Below are 24,007 nucleotides of genomic sequence, written 5' to 3' on the forward strand. Positions count from 1 at the left end.
CTGAGGCAGAGTGACGAAGCGTCACTGAATGTTACCAACTCTCAAAAGTGTTGTTTCTACTACGAACTCACTGTTTGACTTTGGAAGATGATTAAAGTTCTCAGAACCTATAAAATGAAGGTGTTAGATTAATATATGAAAGGCTATTGGCCTATGGTAGCCCTTCCATAAAAATTAATTAATTAATACATCTAGGGTCTCTTCCAGGTTGATAAGCTTGTTTTTTTTCAGTACTAGGGATCAAATCCAGGGCCTTATGTATGCTAGGCAGGCCCTCTACCATTGAGCTACACCCTTAGACGCTGGCTTTTTGAGATAGAATCTCATGTAGCCCAGGCTGGCCTGGAACTGGGGATCCTTTTGCGTCAGCATCCTGAGTACTGGGATTACAAGTGTGCCACCATGCCTGGCTAAATTTGCAAACTTCAACCATCTTCTACCTACATTCTTCCTTGGAAATCAAGTTGTTCTATCCTCTCACTCTTCAGCTGAGGAAGTGGAGGGACATTAGTGGATTTGGTCAAGATTGCAGTGTCCCAGGGGAAGACTCACCAGCAAGTGTGGATGGAATGTTTTTCTACCAGTACGACACCACCAGAGATCATGGAGAATATTGTTAGGGCTGTGTGTGTTTTGGAGGAGGGTGAGGGACAACAAGAGGGGATGATAAGAAATCAACTTAGCTTATAGTCTAAATCAGGAGAGCACAAGACAATGCAAAAGATGACATTTGTAGCTTGAACTTGTTAGGAGGTGTCCAGTGAACAATACTGACCAGCAGTCAGGAGCTCAGAAGTGAGTGTTGAAGGAGATGCCATGAGCTGACGTATAGAATTCATATATAATTAACATTAGCACCTCATGTAAGAATAAGATTTGTTGAGAACTTACCGAGTGCCACAAGCCATGCTGAATGCTATACATACATTTTGTTGAATCCACACAAAACCCTGTGAAGAAGGTTGACATTGTAAAACTGGGAAATAGGAAGGTTAGATGATGTGCTCAGGGTCTCCCATCTGGTCAATGATGGGACTGTGATTTTATTTCAGGTAGTCTGGTTCCAGAGTCTGCACTCTCAGATTTCCTGAAATACAGCTTCCCAAATTAAAGAGGAACAGGAAATTCTTCCTAGGTTCAGGGAATAATGTAAGGAATGTGCAGTGTCCCTCCTCCTCTTTTTTTGGTAATTGCCTACTGGTTCTCCTATAAGAAATATTGCAATTAGGTAGAAACCTTGTCACCTTTTCCCCTTATGTCCTTCCCACCCCCATGTCTCTTTGACATAGTATCTCTTTACTCCAGAATGATACCTTTAAGGGCACAAACCTTTTAGGAATGCCTGGATCCAAGAAAGCACATCAGATCTGTATTCTACCTATTGATTTCCTAGCTTTTAACTTGACCAACCTCTTAACCCTGCTATTAAGAGCCTAGGAGAAAAACCCATGAACACATAAGACCTCCAAAACTTGTAACCTACAGAGGTCCACAATGGAAAATACACAACAACATATGCATAGCTATGTGCATATGGCATTGTATTGTGTGCCTGAATTGGGTGTTCCAGATGTCCTGAAACATGTGGCTTCACTGGGCTTCAGGCCATGGGCCATATGTTATGGGTTTTGCTTTGGAATTGAGAACGAGGAAAATGAGACTACTAACTGAATATTTCATATTATGATGGAAATATTTTAATTTTAGCTGTGATACTGCTAGTGAGGGAAATTTTTAAAGAGTCCTTGTCTTTCATAGATTCATATAAAGATAATTTAGTCTTTGGGAGGAAATGGGGTAGAGAAATAGAAGAAGTGAGATTTAGACTCTGAAGCAGACTCCTCCTGCTCCAATAGCTACATGTATCTTCCCCACTTTTTATGTATGTGAAATTTCCCAGAATAAATTTTTTAAAGGATTGGATCTGATTGGAGGAGAAACCAGAAATGATAGTGGAGCATGACTTCAGAAGTAAGACCCATGCGGAGTTCTATGACAAGCGAGGGACTTTTTATGAAGGTAATCATTGAAAGTGATCTCCATGACACGACAGAGTCAGAAATAAGCAGCCACAGTCTGAAATGTGTCCACATTTACACATTTATTTGGTTTTAGAGAGACAACACAGATAAAATACTTTGATCATACACAAGTTTATATTTGGTGAGAAGAATAGGTTTCCACATTTGTATATTTAATTTTTAATTTTTTTCTGTCTCTAGTAATGGAGTGATGCTGGGGAAATGTTGACATCATTCAGAAACACCAGTTGGGAACAGTTTTTTTTGGGGAGGGACACAGAACTACTAAATATGCAGTGTTTGCATTTAGCACTTGAAAACAGAAGAGCACATGCAAGATGATTTCCAGTTTGAGGTTCTTTAATCCCTTGTCCTGCTACAATATTTACACCTGTCTTCCTCTGTCCTTATTCTGAGGAGTAGTACCTACTCCAAGGCCCAGCAGAGTCAACACTGGCAATGTTGGCAGTTTGCAACACTCCATAGTTGGTTTCCTTGATTCTCAGAGACCAAGCAGTGTTCACCTTGCATTTTGTGAAATCACACAATTCTCAAAGGAGATTTCTCAAGAGGGGGTTTAGCTGAGGGTAAGTTCTCTATTAGAGCTGATGTGGAGGGCATATAGCTTGAAAAGGGCAGAGAGAGGGGGATGGAGGGAAGGAGGAGAGAAAACAGGAGTAGACGCAAATGTAGTTCTCATAATATCAAAGTTCAATACAGCTACCACACAGAAGAACACATACCAATAATATATTGTACAAGGTTTTACAGCAACACATGTTGATTTGCAACACTGTACAGTTCCGATATAAAGTGCACAACCCCTATCTGAGGTGACAAGTCAGTACTATCAATATAATAAAGGCAACACAGTCACGTGCACAGCTGATTTCCTTTTCTTCCTTCACATCCTGTGACGGTACCTGAAGTTCATACCATTTAGAGATCTCAGATGAACACATATGATACTTTTTTCAAGTATTTTAAATAATAAACACAATATTGCTGTGTAAATAAGAATAGCCATGTCAATTCTGATTAAAGCTAAAACCAAACATTTCTCAGATTTGTAAAGAATGGTACCACATGAAGACCTTTGGCACGGGGACTAATGCTTGGACTAATGTTAAAAGCAATTTCCCTCCCTCCTGTATTTCTTCCCTTGGTCTTTGGTTCCTTCCTTCTCCCCTTCCTTCCTCCCTCTCTTTTGAATGGATTGTAGATCTATCTAAAAGAACATTAATCTACTGAGACCCTTAGGCTCACAGATGCCTCCCTTCTTGGGCTATGATTGGTAGGGATTTCTCTGCTCAGGTCTGAACAAGGTTCCCCACAAATTTGAGGAAGGACCTGGAGGAGGCAGAGGATGGGAGAGAAAACCCATTTGGTACAAATAATTCAGCTGGAATTTTATACATACAAATACAACTTCTCTTCTTAAACTCAAAAGTAGCTTCTGCTACAGGAGGTGTCCCCCAATGGCTAAGTATCCTGGAGTAGAAAGGGATCTATCTATCAGGGCACTGATCCCACCACTATCTTCTCTAAGTAGGACAATAGGTTTGATAAATTAGTGTCTCTGCCTCTGAAATGGAACCTTTGGGCCTGAGGCTCAAGGTAGACAGGCAACTGTGTGCGTATTCTCAGCAGTCGATTTCTAGAAAGAAAAGGGATGCTTGCTCATCACAGGAAGCCTAAAATAGGTAGCTATTCCTTCATGAAATTCTGCAGCATAATGTGTTTTCTTTTCATTGTCATTGGAAATCCATTGTGTAGACAGTTAGAGCCCAAGGCCATGTTCATATCAAGGATTGGTGTGTTTGTATATAACCTGGGAGAAATAAGGTAGGAGCAAATTCATGGAGATTTTGGATGGTTATATTATGGGGAGCCCTCTTTCTTCTGTACCTGTGGTCTTTCTGACTATTGAACTGCCTGTCCATACAGAGGGGGAGAATGTTTTTAAGTTTTTATTTACAGTCTCAATGCAAAAGGCTGTAGTTCTCCTATCAGCAGTTGGAATCTGACTATGGGCCCACACATATCTGTGGGAGCTTTTGTTAAGTCATGTCTCTCCATCAGGCTTTCAGGGGAAGAAAGAAGTTTTTAAAACATTATTTTAAATTCTAATGATCACTGCATATTTGGAACTTGATGAGAGACAGACAAAAGTCTTAGAATATCTCAAATTCTAGGATGAGGAACTCATTTAATGAAATGAAGAAAACCACATGGAATATTAATCCATTATTTGGGATTCAGCAATAGGGAGTCTAGCCAGACAGACTTGTGTGTAGGAATGGGGAGGGAATAGGCAGTCATCCATGAGGTAAATGACTCCTTCCTGGACAGTAGCAATATGGCATTATTGTCAAACTGAGATCTCATCTCCTATGGCTGAGCTTAACATTCTTGGTTCACCACATCTGGGAATGTGCTTCTTTCTTCTTTGTTCAGGCTGATTAGGTTTTATTTTTATTTTCTTCAATTAATCTAAATTACCTAATAAAAGAATACTGTTTGGGAAGATGGCTTAAGAACCAGCCTCAACCTTTTGTTCAAAACAAGTCGAACTGGAAAATATAACAGAGATGCTTACTGTCATTTAGTGTAGGATAAAGCCTGGCTCACAGAGTGGGACTGCTCAGGGCAAAGTGGTGTAAAACACAATGGGAGGGGAATTTTAATTGTCGATCTGATTAATCATTTTTACGAAGTTGCAGTATTCTTTTGTGTTTGTTTTGAAAAGCAACTTCAGAAATGTGATAAGCTATAAGGTGTACTGAAAGAAGGAGTCACACCCTTCATACCCTTTAGGAATTTTCTGGGCCTACATGTTAAAATAACTTTGCTAAGAGTTTTATTGGGCCTCCATCAAAAGAAAGAGAAAATAATCTGGCTTACGTTTTATATTTGCCCCTGCAGTTTGTATAACCCATATAAAATAAAAATCTATATGTTACAAAATAGGATTTCTTTTTAATATATATATATTTTCCTTTTGTAAAATTATATGTATTTAAATACACTTGAAATGTTGCTATAGGTAAATTAGAAATTTTTTTCTAATACTATGAAAAAGGCAAGAGTTTTTTATTGTCAGCATATATTTACTTTATCCTTTTCATTGTACCCCAAAGAACCTTTTATGATTCAGGGGCATTTGGCACTATTCAATTCCTACTACTCTGAAGTGAAAATAAAGTTTGATTTGCACACTATATTAAAAGTGAGGGAAGTATTTATAACAATTTTAAGCTTTTCCTTACTGATTAGAACACAGCCTTTTGTCACTAATTATTAGAGAGATATTCTAAACTTAAGAACAGATTTTTTTTTTTAAGGAGCAACGTGTTTTTCTTTTAACTTTTTAACTGTACTCTACTTTGACACCACAATATAGAAATAGATTTACTTTGGAACAAACTACAAATACATTTACACAGTTTGCGACAACTTAATTGTCTACCTAGGGCACTGAAATAGCTTGGTGAATTAGGTTATTATAAATCTTGTCCAAGGCGTTCTATTTCTTCAATCAGGAAGTCAATGTCTTGATGAGTTGCTGCAGGGTTTGAGATGACCATACGGAAGAAATTGACCTTGTCTCCCAAGGGTTGATAGCTGACCATTGTGGTCCCATACTCCATCATTCTGGCTTTAATCACTGGTGCCACCTGTGGGACAGACCATGTAATACATGTGCAATGACTGCCCACAATCCCTGTCCTCCCCCTTAGTCAAGGAGTGTTTTTAGTTTTTAACTAAATAGAACCATATTTGTTTTCTCTTGAAGGAATTTTGTCTCTGAGTTTTCATAGAATCAGAGGACCAGAGCAGCTCAAGATCCTGAAGGTGATAACAATACTATCAGAAATGCTATCAGGCATTTCTCACCTTAGTTGTGGCTTTCTAGTTAGTGTTTTGGAGAATGGGAAGAATCTGGTATTGATTCCAAGGCTAAATGGCTTAGCAATAAATGTTTATGGAAGATTTTCCCTCTAGAAGATGTAAAATCATTAGAAATAAAACATTGTTTGGAGAACTATTATCGAGAAGTAATCTTCAGTATCAAGTGATATATGAAAATAACAGACTTCTGGCAGTTTTCTTGAGATTTTAAACTTTTCTAATTTCCTTTTATTTCTTTTCTCATTGCCTCCATTTATAAGCTATTTTTAAAGACAATAATATGAAAAATCAACTAGGATAAAAAGCTGAACACACAAGTACTTCACATCCAGAAGTATCACAAGTAAGATTTTACAGTCTTTATGCCACACTTCATTACAGCCTCAGGAGTTCTTTATGGTGTATGAAATTAAGTTTAAGCTCTTAAACTTGGTACAACTTTTGTCATCTAGCTCTAAGGACACACCTTCCATTGCTCACCAAAATGAATGCTCAACTTGGGCAAATCTAGTTTATTAACTATCCCTTGAATGTACCACTTGCATTTTCTTCCCTTCATACTTGTCACCAGCCTTACCAAGTCATATTTGTTCTATTTTCTTAGAATCTCTTTCTCATCCAACACACATTCCCTTTGTACCACAGGACTCCACCATAATCCTATAACTGCTGCAAAGCCTTTCTTGCCTTCTCCAGCCCATTAGTATCTTTCTTCTTCTAAGTTGTAACTACATGATTCTTGCCATAGATTCTAACTACATGCTCATTTCTTGTTAGCCTTCTACTGGTGAGCAAATAACATTTTCTTTCTCTACCTGAACTATAAGCTCCTGGAAGGCAGGGACAAGTATTTTCTAGCACAGTGCTGGCTATGTTTTGGATTTTCTGAGTTAATCAACTATAAGAAGTGGTATAATAGGAATAGCTACCTAGGAAGGAGCACGCATTTAAGTTGCTTCGTTATAACTGGATACATGATCTGTTCACATATATTTACCACTAGAATTTGTAATATAATGTGTAATCTTTGAAGTGCATTGTTGCAAAAAGATAACAGGAATGGTAGAAGGCAGAGAAGCTTTAGATTTATTTGAGATGCGCATGGTCGAAACTCAGTTGAAAATGGGGACCATGTTGTATATCACAGTTGGGTTCATCCTAAATGAAGGATTCTTAGATTCAAATGGAATGCCTTTATGAACGTGTGACTTTTGAATACCAATTCTTAAGTAATCATTGTTTAACAATGAAGTTTTCATCTTCAAAGTACTCAATGCACAAAATCAGCAGGGTTCCCATGAATCTTGTCTTTGGTTTCCAAAGACAAAGCCAGTAGACTGATTTCTCCTTCACATTCTGAAAATTGTTTCCTTATCTAAAAATGAAAGTGGATGATGACTGCAATGCTGAGAATTTCTGATTCTAGATTAGTGAGTTCCTACATCCCTTCCTTTTCCATGGGGAGATGATATAAAGAGGAATGTTTCTGTTGGGGTGATTGTTCTTTCACCTAAGGGATGAAGTATATATATGAAGAGCACTGGTCTTATTTCAGGGAATAAATATTTAAAAAATTTAAATATCTCAAGTATGGGATTAAGTTCTGAAATTAGACCTATTAGAATATTCTAACCCAATAACATAAAATTTATCATTTTGTGCTTCAACGCATGGTAAATCAATGATGTGTACCTGGGAAGAAAAATCTCTAAATTAGAAAAGGAATTCCAAATTCACATGACTGCATAAATTTGTGAAAAAATTATATAATTATTCTTTACTTTTATTTGTGTAAGTCATCCTTGATCTTTAGTTTTGATAAAACAATGATAATGCTTTACTCAAGTGACTTGAATTTAAACTCTGATTTCATTTTCAGGGCCAACTCAAGCAAAAACACGTGAAGCATGACTCTAGTTACTAAGAGCAACCATCTCTACCTTTTCAGATAACTGCAAATCAGAGGTCAAAAGACTGATGTTAACAGCTATGTCCCAAGCAGATTTTGACGTAAAGGGAGACTGAATCCCCTAGTTTCTGAAGCAAGCTGAGATGGTAGGAATCACAGCTGTCTAAATGCGTATGACTTGCTTGCTTCCAGAAAATGCTGATGAACAAAATGTAGCTGGAACATGGAACATCTATTTCATTACATACTCTCTAATTGCGAGTTAAAAAGGGAAATAAGATTCTGACTATTCTGATAGATTGATAGAGTTTTCTTATTTCTAGATTTTTTTTTTTTTGGTCAGGTTCTTGTTTTTCTGAATAAAGTCAATTGGGAAAGAAAGGGGCTGCATGTTGAAGAATTCACTAAAGACCTAATCAGTAAGAGCTCTTTTGGCACTGCCTTAAGAGTTTTGGGTTATTTTTTTCTCTATTTTGCCATTTACCTTTTCAATCCCTTAGAAAACAATACCAGGGGGATTTTCCCATAATTCAAATTTATATTTGTTTCTTCCTAACAGGGCTCGTGTCCATCATGAAATAACCATAAAAGCTATTATAGAAATGTGTTTTTGACTATGTGCTAGAGAGCCTTTTTATTTTTTTAAATCTTACAAATCTGAGAAGTTTTTGAAAAATGGGAAAGTGGAATTGTTATCAATAAGACGTTCTAAAATGTTAAAATCTCATCACTTAAATTACCCATTACTCTCAATAGCAGACTTTTTAAAAGTCACTTTAAATATGAGGCCAAATTCTTTACTAATTGACTACTAAATCCATTGCTGACTTTTTGAAAGTCATGAATCAGTGTAGGATATAAAAGCTCTATCAGCATACAGAGAGGCAAATATTGATCAAAAAAAATTAGAGAAGGGGCTGGGGATGTGGCTTATAAAGCATTTGCCTAACACTGATGAGGCCCTGGGTGTGTGTGTAGGGGATTGGGGAGAGGGGAAGAGAATGATGATGAAGGGAAGAACCAGAAGCACACGAAGTAATCGATAGACTAGCCTGCTTAGGGAGTAGGAAATACATCAGGCAGATTCTCATCTTTACTTCCTCATGAAGATGTGACTGCTTGTTTTAGTTGTAACCACTTCTGTTATCCACATATCTGTCTCTAAGCCAGTACACTCTGGGAAAAGGCCCATGATCCACTATTAGTTTTCTAAATATTGGTCTCTTTCCTTATTATTATGGAATATGCAAAAGGTACTTTATATATGCTGAATGTGATGGTATCAGAAGATATGGTCTTTGGAAGGTTCTGCCTCCATGAATGTATTAGTGCCTTATAAATGAGACTCCAGAGAGCTCTTTGCACTCTTCCTATCATATGAAGATACAGTCAGAAAAAAGGCCATCTGTGAACCAGAAAGTAGGTTTCCAGCAGACTTGGAATATGCCAGCACCATGATCTTGGATTTCCCAGCTTGCAGAACCATAAGAAATAAACTCCAGTTGTTTATAAGCTATCCAGTCTATTGCAGTTTGTTATTCTGCAGCTCCAAAGATTATTATAGTGCTTTCTCAACAAATGATTTTCATATGCTTATTATATGTTAAAGCTCCAGGCATGAGGATACAGAATAATTGTGGACTTTGTCTTGCCCAGAACTGCACTTTGTTCTCTTGTTCTCACAAGGACATAGAAGGCATTTCCTTCCATTTTGGATCCTTGTCAGCATCGATTAAGAGAATTAGGTGGAGATGTTCTTGTCTTTAGTATGATGTCACAAGTTCCAAGTTGGGCACTTGAAATTTGGCTACCATGACTGTAGAACTGAACTTTTAGTTGAATTTAATTTTAATTAATTTAATTTTAAACATAAATAGCCAGATGCAGCTAATACTATTTAGTAGACAGGCCATATTATTTCACCTCAGCTCTTTTTCCCTCTGGGAGTATGCATAAGAAGATTTTAATGGTTCCTGGACTTATTACTTAAAGAATTTATAATTAATAAAGAAGTTTTCTGGAACTCAGAGATACCATTGACAAGCAAAAGTCGGCCTTCATATTTCATGTGATTCTATTTTCATTTTCAAATTTGAAAAGTTTAAAGAAAATCCAGCAATTCATTATAGTAATGAAAATGGAGTTTTAACAAAGAGAAGAAAAATCACAATTATCTTTGCAATCCTCAGAGACTTTCAAACTTGAATTACTAATATATGAATGCAGTCTACTAATACAGATTCTAACTGATATCTCAGGAAGTAATATCAATCCTTATCGCCATCACAGGTTATATGATATGTTCAAATTGAAGAATAATTTGAAGGGTTATATTTAAAAGAAAGAACCTCAAAGTTGGACTTTTTTCTTAGAAAATGAAGAAGATTTTTTGTTCTATATTTCCATCTTGCTCCACACCTCAGTCTGATGATAATGAACTGATTCAACAAATGACTGATAATAGATTTTTTTTTTTCAGTACGGGACTTTGAACTCAGGGCTTTGCACGTGTTAGGCAGCCATACCTGCAGCCCCATTCAATAAATGAAATCAGCCAAATGATTATCTGGTGAGTAGGTTATTTAAAGAAGTGAGTGGAAAAATCTAGTTTCTAGTTAATTTGTTAAATGAAATTATCCATTGTTAAGATCATTTATACTATGGCTAGTCAACATAAAACTCCAGGAAAAAAATATGAGTTCTTTCTATCAAGTGACCGTAGACCCCCACCCACTTTTTTTTTTAAACCTGCAGCTGTTGTCTTGTCTAATGTCACCTCCCTCCCTTCTACCTCTTGGGTTTGATTTCCTGGAATGAATCAACTTACTAAAACTTCACAAACAATCACAACCCCTTACATCCAGGCACGTACACTATGAATCCAGGTTCTAGAAGCTTTCTTCCATTTCTTCCTAAGATCAGTGGTTCTCAGTCTTGGCCGACCATTGGAATTACCTGGAAACTTGGAAATATTCCCAGGTCCATCCAAGAGTAATCAACTGAAATTCTCAGGGTAAGACCTGTTCTCCCTATTTTGATAAAGCTTCTGGATGGTTCTAATATATACCCAGTATTAGGAACCACTACTCTAGGAGGCTTGAAGACTACCTCCTGCAAGTCTCCTCCTGCTGGAGTTTGATCTTGGGTGGCTTTTGGGCAGGTGTTAACATTTATAAACTTTTCTGAGAGTTTTAAATCTATATGAAATCTAAATATGAAAGGGAATAAAGTGTTTTGGAAGGTCAGTAAGGTAGCCCAAGCCTTAGAGGAGGGGGTCACTCTTACGGTAAATGAAGAAACCTCCAAACCAACCAACCAATCAACCAAGCAACCAACCCTCTGAGATTCAAATATACATGATCAGCTCTACTTTCCTGTTCCCACAGTACCATAGGAGATGGGACAGGCATTTATCTCCCTTTGGTGTGCATTGTAAATTTTCTTTCACCTATGTGTAAATTTTGGGAGCAAGTGAAGATTAAAGACAAAAGATACCTACTAACTACAGGAGAACTTGAAGCTAAGCCCTCAGGCTCTAGAGTCAGACTTTCTGCATGATGTGGGGGAAGTTACTTTTCTCCCTGTTCTTCAGTTCCCTCATCAGCAGCATGGGAATACAACAGTACTTCTTTCTGTCAACCTACATCAGGTTACTATGAGACTTTATGATGCCTGACAGAAATTTAGCCTGGGACACACTAAATGGTGGCTGTTATTATTGCTCCTTACCCTGTTGTCTTCTGGAAGTCATATGCTCTAAAGACCTCTCACAGTAGCCTTGACCTTGGTGTCTTAAAAGTGTCAGCAGGTTTTCTAATCATTTTTAGTACCTGACATCTCTTTTGTGCTTATAACTAGGCACCAGTTTTGCTTGGAAAATCAGTCACCTTTGACAAAAGTTCTTGCTGTTTTCTGTTTTTTTTTTTTTTGGTGGTATTGGGGTTTGAGCTCAGGACCTCATGCTCGCTAGACAGACACTCTTCCACTTGAGCCTCCTGCCAGCCCCTTGCTGTTTTCTAAATGCCAGTAAAAGTTGTCGCCAGATTAGTTATTTTAAGACATCATAAACTCTCTAAAGATCCAAGGACATAGAGCTGTGAAAGTCTGGATATATAAACTGTTTATCCTGGCTTCGTTGGGGCCCACAGAAGGGGGTGGGCCATGCACCAAGGGGATATTTCTCATAAAGATATGCATATGTCATATAGATGATGAACCCCAAATAAACACATAGCAAGGCAATCTCAGCACTCACCTTTGAGAGGCGACTCATTCTCTCTTCATTGTCTTCCAGAATGCGCAAACTGGGAGGTACATACCAGAAGCAGACATTTGTGTGCTGAGGCTACAAAGAAGAAAGAAAGATCAAGGGCAAACACAACAAGGGAATTGGACTTTGATCACATGATAAAGTGAGAGCACACAAGGGAGGGGTGAGGATAGGTAAGACACCTAAAATACTAGATAGCATTTGTTGCCCTCAATGCAGAGAAACTAAAGCAGATACTTTAAAGCAACTGAGGCCAATAGGAGAAGGGGACCAGAAACTAGAGAAAAAGTTAGATCAAGAAGAATTAACCTAGAAGGTAACACACACGCACAGGAAATCAATGCGAGTCAACTCCCTGTGTAGCTACCCTTATCTCAACTAGCAAAAACCCTTGTTCCTTCCTATTATTGCTTATACTCTCTCGTCAACAAAATTAGAGATAAGGGCAAAATAGTTTCTGCCTGGTAGCCAGGGGGTAGGGGGGAGAGGAAGCAGGGGGGGGTAAGGGAGGGGGTGGGGGAAAGGGGGAGAAATGACCCAAACATTGTATGCACATATGAATAAAAAAAAAAAAAATCAGACCAAAAAAAAAAAAAGAAAAACCCTTCACAAAAATAAGGCTGGTGGAGTGGCTCAAGGTGAAGTCCCTGAGTTCAAGCCCCAGTACTGCAAAAATAAATAAAGTGATTGTTATAATTAAGAAAAAAAAAAAGTAAGAGTCTCCCGTCTCCTTTTGCCCAAACTGGCAATTCTGAAAATCCCAAGGATATTTTAAATCTATTTGTTCTTCAGGTTCAGAATACAATTGCTACTTCTACATTAGTGATTGCCTTTGGAATGCCTGGCTTTCACAGTATAGAGTTATTTGTGAGTCCAGTCCTTATTCCAATTCAAAAGAGCTACCCCATTATCCACTACTTCCCCTCTCCAATGGTCCCACTTAGCTGGACAACATGTTACTGACAAACCAGAAAGTATCAGTGCTAAAGACTGGAATTAACTTTTAGAAACTGTCAAAATCTGAGTACATACCTTTCCATCAAGCACCATTTCATATCCTTCTCGGTTTTTTATGATGTTGTACAAATATTCTGCCAGCTCCAAACACTTGTCAATATGTGCTTCAAACCCAGCAGTCCCCTACAGAAGAGAACAAGCAGTTTAGGCAGGCTGAGGATGTGGGTAGTTCTCAGGTGGGGATGCAGGGACAAGCGAGCTCTCAGGAGAATGCCAGTCATTTTGTCACTTCTGATTCCTTATGGCTGTGGTACTTTTCTTACACAGCACTGTTTCTAGAGGCTTTTCTGCAGTTCTGTCCCTTTTAATGCCCTCTCTCTTAGGTGCTTTTGTTCCCTTTCATACTGTTCTCAGCTCACTCCTTTTCTTCCTGAGCCTCCATTTCCTTGAGCATTTAACTACTCAAGGGGGAAATTTGCCTCTGCAGTTCATAAAGGCAATCACGGAAGCCACTAACATCAGAAGGGCTGGGCGAGTTTCTTCGTGGAGCTAAGAAACATCGTCAGACACCCTCAGGATGCTGCCTGGCCCCAGGCCCATCTGTAAATTCTCCACTTATGTACCCAATCTTTGTTCACCATGATGCCTCACCACAGAACAAACCAGGTAGGCACTGTCTGAATGTGAGCTGAACAAGTGAGCAAGTGGCTCTTAGGGAACACCCGCACACTTTGTTAGACTGACATCCTGTCGAGCTCACTAGAGTTTTCCTTTGGAGACAGATGAACGTCTGATGGGTGAATATTGTCACAGAATCTTTTGGTTTCCAGCTTTGGGATCCCTGAGTCTGGACTTTGGTAAAACAAAACAACAGGTTTGGACTTGGAGCCATTTAGCTGACATCAGGACAAACTAGGGAATTACTTTTCAAAATGGCTTTCCTCTGATCTTCTTCAGCATTTACTGAGTCTAATGGAAAGCTTAAAACAGACATTTGGTGAGTCAAGTGTGGTGGTGTGTGCTTGTAATCCCAGCACTCAGGAGGCCGAGGCAGGGAGATTGTGAATCTGTCCTGGACTACCTACTTTGAGGCCAGCTTGGGCTACATAGCAAGATTGTGCCTCAAAACAAAAACAAAAACACAAAACAGCTAACACTCATCCCAGGAACACTCAGAAGTGGTCTACCAGCAACTGATTCAACATGGAAGCTATAAGGAGCAATTGTAATGGAGATAACTGAGTCCATTTTCTTATTTACAAAGGGCCTCAACATCCCACTGAATAGGGGGCCCAGTGTAACATTGGAACAGGTTTAAAAACAAGCTGCAACGAGAAATCTAATGTGCTCAGAAGTCCGTTTCTTTGGAGATTCCTTCTCCAGTGGTTGGCTCAAGTTTACTGATCGGTTTCTGATGACCCCTAGAACGGGTGTGGCTAATGCTAGCACCTGTGCCATGAGCTCCATGAGTCTACAGGGCTAAGATATTAGCACTGGTTTAGCCTGGCCTGGCGGTTTGGGTCCACTTGAATGAACTCTGGTTCTGCAGGAGCCCACAGAAGGGCTTGGCCCATGCACCAAGGTCCCATTACTCCTAAAGACAGGCACATGTCAGAAGATGCCACTTCTGAAGTGACTATAGCATATCTTGCTGTATCTCTATTTTCACTGGCATCACCCCAGTTCTGGCCCTTACTTTTCATCCTTAGTCACTTTAGGCTCTTCCAGTCTAGAACAAGCACTTGTGCTCCTGCTTGACCTTCTCTCTGGAATGTCCTTTTTCCAGCTGTGCTGCTCAAAATCTTACTGATTTTACCTGTCCTGTTCAAGTGCCAGCTCAAATGTCACCTCCTGCTAAAGCTTTCTTGATTGTCAAATTAGGAACAAACTCTCCATTCTTTCTTTTCTTTTTTTTTTTGGCAGTACTGTGGTTTGAACTCAGGGCCTTGTACTTTTTATGCAGGTGCTCTACAACTTGAGCTACGCCCTCCGTCCTTTTTACTTTAGGTATTTTTCAAATAAGATCTCACTATTTCTGCTAAGAACAGTCCGAACCACGATCCAGCTATTTACACTTCCCTCATAGCTGGGATGACAGGTCTACAACACTACACCCAGCTTTTGATGGTTGAAGTGGTGTCTCTCAAACTTTTTGCCCTGCTGACTTTGAATTGCCATCCTCGAGAGCTCTGCCTCTCAAGAGGCTATAATTATAAACATGAGCCACTCCATCTAGCTAGCACTCCATTCTTTAAGTCCATATGGTGTATCTGTGTTTCTTTTGTGACCAGGTATATCCCGTTTTCTATGACAGGTACCTCTGCATTTAATTTCACCCTGTCTGGAAAATAACAATCTCTTTATCCCACCCACTCATCACTAGGCAGGACAACAGACACTCAATATCTATTTATAAAGCTAACTAATACTTTAGAGAGACAGTGAACATGTCATCACCTGGCCAAGGATGCCAGACATCAATTTCTCTTTAATAGCTTTTTGCTGTTTTTATTTTCTTAGCCAGTTGTTACTCTCTTTGTTATCTACATGTCAATTAGAGAGGCCAGTCAGAAGAAATTACCAAAAAACCCGCCAATTTGCATAATCACAAACAAACAGAAGTGTACTGTAAAACCTTGGGAGTTACACGCTATAGAAGCATGGCCCTCCATAGCAGGTGCAGGTGGCAATGGCCCTGCCCTCCTGGCGGGCCTCACTCCTGCCTACCGTATTGCACATGAAGTCATCTTTGCAGACCTAAAAAAGGGAGAGTCACTTAAAGACCTATTTACTTATGTCTGCTATCCAGTTTTAACCACTGAGGAAATCCATCAACATGGAAAATAACCACTGAGTCCTAGAATTCTGTAGGATGCAACCAAAATGAAAGGCCCACTCAATAAGAACAAGCTTACTTATCTTATTTCTGTATAGAACATCCTTGGTATCCCACACCAGGAGGCTCACTGTTGGCGTACTTTCCACACAATCAAGTCATCTCGAATCTAATGTGTATTTGGTTCCATTGCTCATTAACAGACTGATCTGAAAAATGGCAGCTTGTACTTAAGCTACTTTTATTTATTTATTTATTTATTTATTTATTTGCAGCACTGGGTTTGAACCCAAGGCTTCGTGCTTTTACTGCTTAAGCCATTCCAGCAGCCTTAGGTTATATTCTTCATGTGGTTTCCCCCTCTGAGGAGAGGATGCTGATTAACTTGAACACTGCATTTTCCAGGCACACCTGATAACAGAGAGGTTGCTGATCTGTACTCTTACCTCCTCTTCTTTCCCCATTCCAGTGGGTATGCAAAATAGACCATCACACCCAACTCTTCTGTGGGTCTCCCACTGCCCCCCCGTGCTGGGGCTGGAACCCAGGGCCTTGAACCGAGTAGGCAAGTGCTCTACCACTGGAGCTCCATCCTCAGCCCTTGCCTCATTACATAACCCAAGCTGGCTTTGAATTTGAGATCCTCCTACCTCAGCTTCCTGAGTGCTGAGATTACAGATGTGCACTGTGACACTCCATCCACCTGTGGTTCTTCGTGCACGGAGATTTCTTCTGTGTGTGGCATGACTAGGGAGCTTTTGATGGGTTAACTATCCACACTTCTGATCTAGGTTGTAGGGCCGGGGTTATTACTTTAATAATTATCACCTCATGTTGCAACAAAATGCAGCTTTAGGTTGAAAACTCAATGGAATTTTTTGTCATTTAGATGACATGTTTGAAGTTCTGCATAAGGAATTAAAAGAATGTATCTTCCCGGGGAACACAGCTGCAGTGATTTTTTTCCTTTTTCTTTTACGCCCCCTCTCTGAGTCTTTTTTAGCATGTTAAAAATGAACTCCTTTGATTTTATTTTGGGCTTCATCTGGTCCTGCTGTTTGATTCGCACCTGGTGTTCTCCAAGTTGTTTCTCTAAGAACCAAGGACTGCCCCATGCTGGAGATGAGGCTTCAGATGGAAAAAGAGCAGCAGGGAATGATGAACCACAAGAGAAACCGCAAGTTTTTGTGTAAATATAATTAATGATCATTGTCTCAATAAAAACAACCACAGGAAAAAGAGACAAAAAGAATGACACTTGAAATAGTAGGGATTTTGCACACTATTTACAGATCAACTTACTACTCGATACTGACACCCAGCCTTTCATTCTGTAATTCCCACCAATAATGAAATAAAACCTGCTTGTTTTAAAGAAGATTGGGAACACATCAACAATTTATACCCTTGACTTTTTTCCCCCTAAATGTCAGTCATGCCCATTAGGATGAGTCTTGGGTGGTGTGGACAACTTACATGTTCTTGTCAGGTTCTCAAATTTCAAAAGAGGAAGGAAGCCCCTGCCAGGTTCACAGGAACTTATTGGGCATCACAGGTTGACCTCACTTCTTGTAGCTGATCAATTCTTAGCAGCTCATGGAGAAAATTCAGCTGGGGTAAATACTACCATGAAGACTTGCCTGTAGGACATGTAGTCCAGCTGTCCTTGGAAACCATCTAAGAGTTATTTCTGCATTAAGTGAGAGCATCTTTCTATTCAAACTTCCTCTTTTGTCTACGATGGATTAAAGATTCCTAAAATACTTGTGGACTGACTTGTTTCTCTTCCAAGTCTCTCTCCCCACCCCCTTTTTCTTGTTAGCCATCCACCCCCATCTGCCACCTAAGGTAATTCTGTTTACTAGGAAAAATTTCCATAAACTATAGTACATGGAATTTGTCACTGTGAACATGGCTCCTATCTCTTTACAAAGTCCCAAGGAAGGAGTCATCCCTGGTCTGCTTCTGGCTTGTCTCATTTCTGACGATTAAGTCATTTGCTTGTTCCTATGGACTGAGCCTGTTACTTCTTTGCGTAGGGAAGGACAAAGCTTAGAGACAAATGTGTGCCCTCTCTACCAAACCTACAGGACCTCAGGACATGCCAGCTTCCCTTTTTAGCTCTCCCTTACCCGTTTTCCTATTTCAGGTGTCCCTGGAATGCTCTTTTTGCAGCTGGGTTTCTGTAGGATATCTAGGTTGCTCTAGTCATTGCCTGCAGATAAGTGAAATCAGGTGGAAACACTGATTTGTGACCTTAAATTGGGAATCTGGTCAAAATTAAAAGTATAATATTTGACTTTTGGGCCTACTTACACTTAACATAAATATATGTCTTAGAAGGGCTACAATGAGGCCAATCATTACTGCACACCATTAGTTTTTATTTTTTCTTGTTTTGTACACCATTAGTTTTAAAAAGAGCTGTATCATTACAGATTATTCCTTGAAATGTACAAAATAGTTGCCATGGTGGACTTTTTGCATTTCTTTTTTTGTTCTCCAAATAATTCACTGGGTAAAATCACCAGGGAAAAAAACAAGAGTCAGGTCAGATATAGTGGCTCAGGCCTATAATCCCAGCTATAGGAGAGGCAGAGATCAGGAAGATCTCGCTGGAAGACCAGCCCAGGCAAAAAGTTCACAAGACCCTATTTGGCATGGGTTGTGTGCCTGGCACCCAGCTAAGTTGAAAGCATAAATAAGAGTACTGAGGTCTGGGCTGGTCTGGGCATAGAAGCAAAAGACCCTATTCAAAAAATGACTAAAGCAAAAGGAGCTGGGGGGTATGGTTCAGGTGGCAGAGTGCCTTCCTAGCAAGTTCAAGGCCCTGAGTTCAAAACTCCATATTGCCTCCAAAACAAAAAACAAAACAAAACAAAAAACCCAATACCTAAGAGTTAGAAGATCAAGTAAATCCAACAATGACACCAATAACGAACACCTCTTAAGATCAAGGTGTTTTGCCAGATAACACAAAATGAATTTGCTTTCTACATGAGTGAGTATTCTAAGAAAATGAGCTTGAAAGGAAATAAACAAGAGGTCTGATTATTTTCATAACCATGTAGAATGCAGGTATGTAGATAAAGGATTAAAGAGACCTAATCTTGGCCAGGTGCTGGTGGCTCACGCCACCTAGCTACTCAGGAGGCAGAGATCAGGAGGATTGAGGTTTGAAGCCAACCTGGGCAAATAGTTCATGAAACCCTATCTCAAAAAAAAAAATCACAAAAAAGAAGGAGTGGCTCAAGGTTTAGACCCTGAGTTCAAGCCTTAGTATCACAAAAAAAAAAAAAAAAGAAAAAAAAAACTTAATCTTGAGTAATTTTTAATTTGGTAATCATTTTTTAAACATACCATCAGATAAAGTCAGTTTTTCAGCTGACAGTTGCTGGTCTACACATGCTCACCTTTGCCCTCCACATTAGCCATAATTTAAAAACATCAACGTGGCGTCCACACTGTAAGGCCTTGTCTCCTGTGTCATAGGACAGGTCATAGTGTTTATCTTGCTGAAAGAGGTAGGAGGCATGCATCTGATTGCAACTCTGCATCAATCCCTAAAAGACAAGAGAGAAAATTCAGAAGACTCTATAGACTATCCATTAGGTCTACACTATGGTAAGAATGATTAAGAAAAAAATATAAATAAAGAAAGACATTGTGTATCTTGGAAAAAGAAAACAGTAAGAACCAAATTGAAAAAAAAAAAAAAAAAGCCGGGTGCCAGTAGTTTACGTCTGTAATTCTAGCTACTCAGTAAGCAGAGATCAGGTGGATCGTGGTTCAAAGACAGCAGGGGCAAATAGTTTGTGAGACCTTATCTTGAAAAAACCCATCACAAAAAAGGACTGGTGGAGTGGCTCAAGGTGTAGGCCCTGAGTTCTGGACGAGACTTTGCAGGCTACTGTCATAGGTTGACTCTGTGGGCTAATGGGCTAAGGGTTGGATGTTTTCACAGGTTATACTTTTCCTCTTCCTTTAAAAAGAAGACATTTCTAAAAAAATACTTAAAGAAATAAAAATCACAATCACAGTGTGATACTCATTCTTTAGGAGACCATCCTGATGTTCTTATTTTGTTATAATTAAAAGATTTCGGAAACTCTCTGGTTCTGTAAAATATAATGAGTGTAGTTCTTCTAGCATTTTCACCCATGTCTAGTTTAAGGACTTTATAGTGTAGACGTTAAGAGTTTGAGGTGTCTTTGAAAACTAAAGCTTTTCAGACAGTTAGTTGGTAGCATTTTTATAGGCTGAGAGCTAAAAAACAAAAACAAAGACATTATAATTCTGAGATGGATTTCAATGACCAATCTTTTCTACACTATATTCTTTTTCCAGTCGTCAACTTCAGTACCTCATTTTCACATTTAGTTGCTTGTGGAAGTTGCAAAGGGCGAGTTTCATTGTCAATGAACATTAATTTTCCTGAGCACCATAACCTTGATATGGAAATGATCGAACTATTTCAAAGAACAGTGAATGAATCATGCTTCTGACTAAAATAGCATTGACAGTTTTTTCTCATTGGAAGTTTGTCACAGACAGTTGGAAGCCTTTGACTCTTGTTATCTACTGTGTAATTGTGTTTTTATAAAAGCTTTGCCATTTGGTTTTTGTTTCTTGTGTGACTCATGACAAGAGAAGAAAAGACTAAAGTGTTGTCACTGAGTGAAATTAGAGGTAAGAAACCTTTTTAAAAATTATCCAAACTAAAACTCAGTGCAATGCAACTAAAACTTTAACTATATTTTGAAAGACAGAGTGACCCAGTGGTAGTCAACAGAACTGGATCTACCTTGGAGTTGGGGCTTCATACTTATTCGAATACATGAGGTTAATTTGAGAATAAGAAAAAATAAATACAATGTTGAATTTGGGAAAAAAGTTCACTTAAAGACCAATAAGATGTGAGAATTAAAACGGTTGCTTCTATTTTGTTTCATGGCCACAAAAACTGTACCATTCTTTCTTTGGACAGACAAACTCACGAATAGACAAATACTAAATGAGACCGTCTCAGAGAGTGTGGAATGATGGGTGGATCAGATCAGCTCCTATTATTATAAACATGTTAATAGTTGCTGTACAAAATGGAATTCTCTGCTCAAATAAATTTAGAAAACTCTGTGTCATAAATCCCTCCTTTTAAAGATATTATAATATGTATAAGCATATTAAAGGCTCTAATAATCCCTGAAATACTGGATCATATTTTCAACTGTAATCCAATATATCTCAATGTTTTTAGCTTGAACATTCTTTTATCACAGAATATTCACTGCCATTTTATGGGATGCCATTTTTTCCTGGACCCCAAGAAAAGAAATGCTATCAGAGCATCATATATTCTTTGATTTTGAAGGGAGCTCAGAGCTCATTTAGTCTATTTCTACTCAGTAAAGGAATCCTTTCTTATACCTTTCTAAGAAGGGACTGTCCAATTTCTATTCAACCGTCTTCCCTATGATTTATTTATTCCTACTAATTGACAGCTCTCTTAAAAAAAGTGTTCCTTTTATTGACACCAAATCAAACCTAAAACCCCCTGTGTGTTCTGATTTTGCCACCAAATCTGTACCACTTTAACCCCTTCCTTCAAATCTTCGGGGAGAAAAACAAAACAAAACAAAGCAAAAAATCAATTTATTCTACTTGAAGTCCTTTAAATGGTGAAAGCTGCTCTCCTTCTCTCAGCCCTTTTCATTTCTTTTTAAAAAATTTCCCTAAGATAAAAAGTTATAGTTCTTTCAACCATTCCTCTTTACAGCTTCACCGACTGTTCCTTACTGTTTGAATTCTCACTTGATGATGTCCCATGTATGATCTGTTGTTGAGCTAAGGAAAACACTAAAGGCACCAGAAGAGAGTGGGAGGTACTGTTTCTCTCATGATGAAATTGTACTTCTTTTATCACATTTGTGTTTTTATTTATTTGTTTATCTATCCACCTATATTAAATTGTATATAGCAAGGGGTTTCATTATGATGTCTCCATATCATTCATTTTTTTTCCAGGGGCATTTTTTTTTTAACTCTTTGTTGTCCCTGCAGAGTACAACCTAAATCCTATGTCCTTTTCAAAAGACCAACAATTTAGCCATGTGTGAAACAAACCTACCTTGTCCAGTCAAAATACACCTACCCTATACTTGGACCTAAGAGCAGAACCTTGCAATGATCCCCTTAAACAATTTCCCTTCTGTGCATGTGGCGGCATGCTGTTCTAGTCTGTAAAACTCATCTGTGTTCTGATTTCATTACTGCATAAACTCAGTATATCTTTGTTTTCTTCTATCTGAAGCATTCATAAGCTTCTATGTTTTACTCAAAGTGTTGGTTTTTAATGTAGCAAGGTTAGACACCAAGTCACAGGTTCTATAAGTACGTGTTTCTGATACAGTCATCTGATCAGATCCAACTCTGCCAATTTTTATTGAATTTGCTTGGATTTCTATTTTGTCTGTTAGTGACATGATAGGAGTCACTGTCAAACATCTGGTTGAAATCTAAATGCCAAAAATTTATTTTTTCTTTTCATGTAGTACAGCTGAGGTTTGCATGAAGTAAGGTAGATGATAATATATCAAACTGGAGATTAATTTGATGGACAAGCAGCCTGAAACAATATTTTTCAATGTATTTGTCTCATTTTGGAGGGAAGTTGTCTTCAGTCTTCAGATTTTTATCAGTTTATTTCATGAAGACACAGAAAAGCATGTTACTTACATTTCTCAAGAGGAGGTATTAAGAGTCATAGAAATAATAATGCCCTTTTACACAGCTTTCTACTTTGAGGAATCTGCTTTAAGAAATGTGATAAAAATATATGTTTAACAACAAGGGGATTGGACTTTGAGTACATGATAAAAGCTTTAGCACACAAGGGAGGGGTGAGGATAGGTAAGACACCTAAAAAATTAGTTAGCATTTGTTGCCCTTAACGCAGAGAAACTAAAGCAGATACCTTAAAAGCAACTGAGGCCAATAGGAAAAGGGGACCAGGAACTAGAGAAAAGGTTAGATCAAAAAGAATTAACCTAGAAGGTAACACACACGCACAGGAAATCAATGTGAGTCAATGCCCTGTATAGCTATCCTTATCTCAACCAGCAAAAACCCTTGTTCCTTCCTATTATTGCTTATACTCTCTCTACAACAAAATTAGAGATAAGGGCAAAATAGTTTCTGCTGGGTATTAAGGGGGTGGGGGAGAGGGACGGGGCAGAGTGGGTGGTAAGGGAAGGGGTGGGGGCAGGGGGGAGAAATGACCCAAGCCTTGTATGCACATCTGAATAAAAAAAAATAAAAAAAAATATGTTTAAGAATTTTATCAAACCACTGTATATTATGTGATACTATAAGGCCATTTAACATTGTCTTTGGGGTGGGCTGGGTATGTGGCTTGGTGGTAGAGCACTTACCTAGCCTATGTGAAGCTCTGGGTTCCATTACCAGTACCACAAAGAAAAAAAATTTTGGAATATCATGCTCGCTATATAATGTTAAATATAAAAAAGAATTAACATGTATGCACATAGATGATAGCAGTTTTACTTTAAATACACAAATATTTAATTTACATTATATATCTGTATTTCTGGAAAAACTGTAGGAGAAAATATTTAAAAATAGTAATATTTATCTCCAAATGACAGAATTTTGGGCAAGTCTAAATTTATCTATAGTTTCTGTCCTGCCCAAATTCTCTAAAATAATTATGTGTTAACTTCATAATCAGGAAAAAGTAAAATATTTTTAAAGCAAATAAAGATAAATATTTAAAAAACCTTTTGGCCTGAGGTTGCTTTATAAATTCTAACAAGTTAAATTTAACAACAATAAACTGAAGCTCTTTATTTAGTTCTTCAAAAAAAATTTATTATCATAAATTAATTGTATAAATCATGCAAATAATGCACTTTGATCAAAATCATTCCATCTATATTATTCTTTCTTAGCTGCTTTTCTTCCTCCCCCTTCTTTACTTAGTTCTTATCAACAAAATTAATGTAGGAGTGAGGCGATGTGACTTTGTCCTGGTATCATGGAGGGGAGATGTAGAGGTGTTGGCTGACTGAGCATCACAGAGAATG

At 38.4% G+C, this 24,007-nt stretch overlaps 1 protein-coding gene across 1 annotated transcript in view; it reads right to left on the bottom strand.

Annotated features, from left to right (window-relative positions):
• Positions 1–2,077: 2,077 nt before the first annotated feature.
• Gad2 (glutamate decarboxylase 2) overlaps positions 2,078–24,007 on the bottom strand; it is a 77,656-nt gene continuing 55,726 nt past the window's right edge. The window contains exons 13-16 of the mRNA XM_074056479.1: positions 19,319–19,468; positions 13,145–13,252; positions 12,098–12,187; positions 2,078–5,698 (exon numbers count right to left, since the gene is read on the bottom strand). Of these exons, the coding sequence (XP_073912580.1) occupies positions 5,525–5,698; positions 12,098–12,187; positions 13,145–13,252; positions 19,319–19,468 (522 nt within the window). The 3' untranslated portion in view covers positions 2,078–5,524. The remainder of the gene's footprint in view (positions 5,699–12,097; positions 12,188–13,144; positions 13,253–19,318; positions 19,469–24,007) is intronic.

Source organism: Castor canadensis, chromosome 15 (assembly GCF_047511655.1).
Source record: "Castor canadensis chromosome 15, mCasCan1.hap1v2, whole genome shotgun sequence".
Taxonomy (NCBI): domain Eukaryota; kingdom Metazoa; phylum Chordata; class Mammalia; order Rodentia; family Castoridae; genus Castor; species Castor canadensis.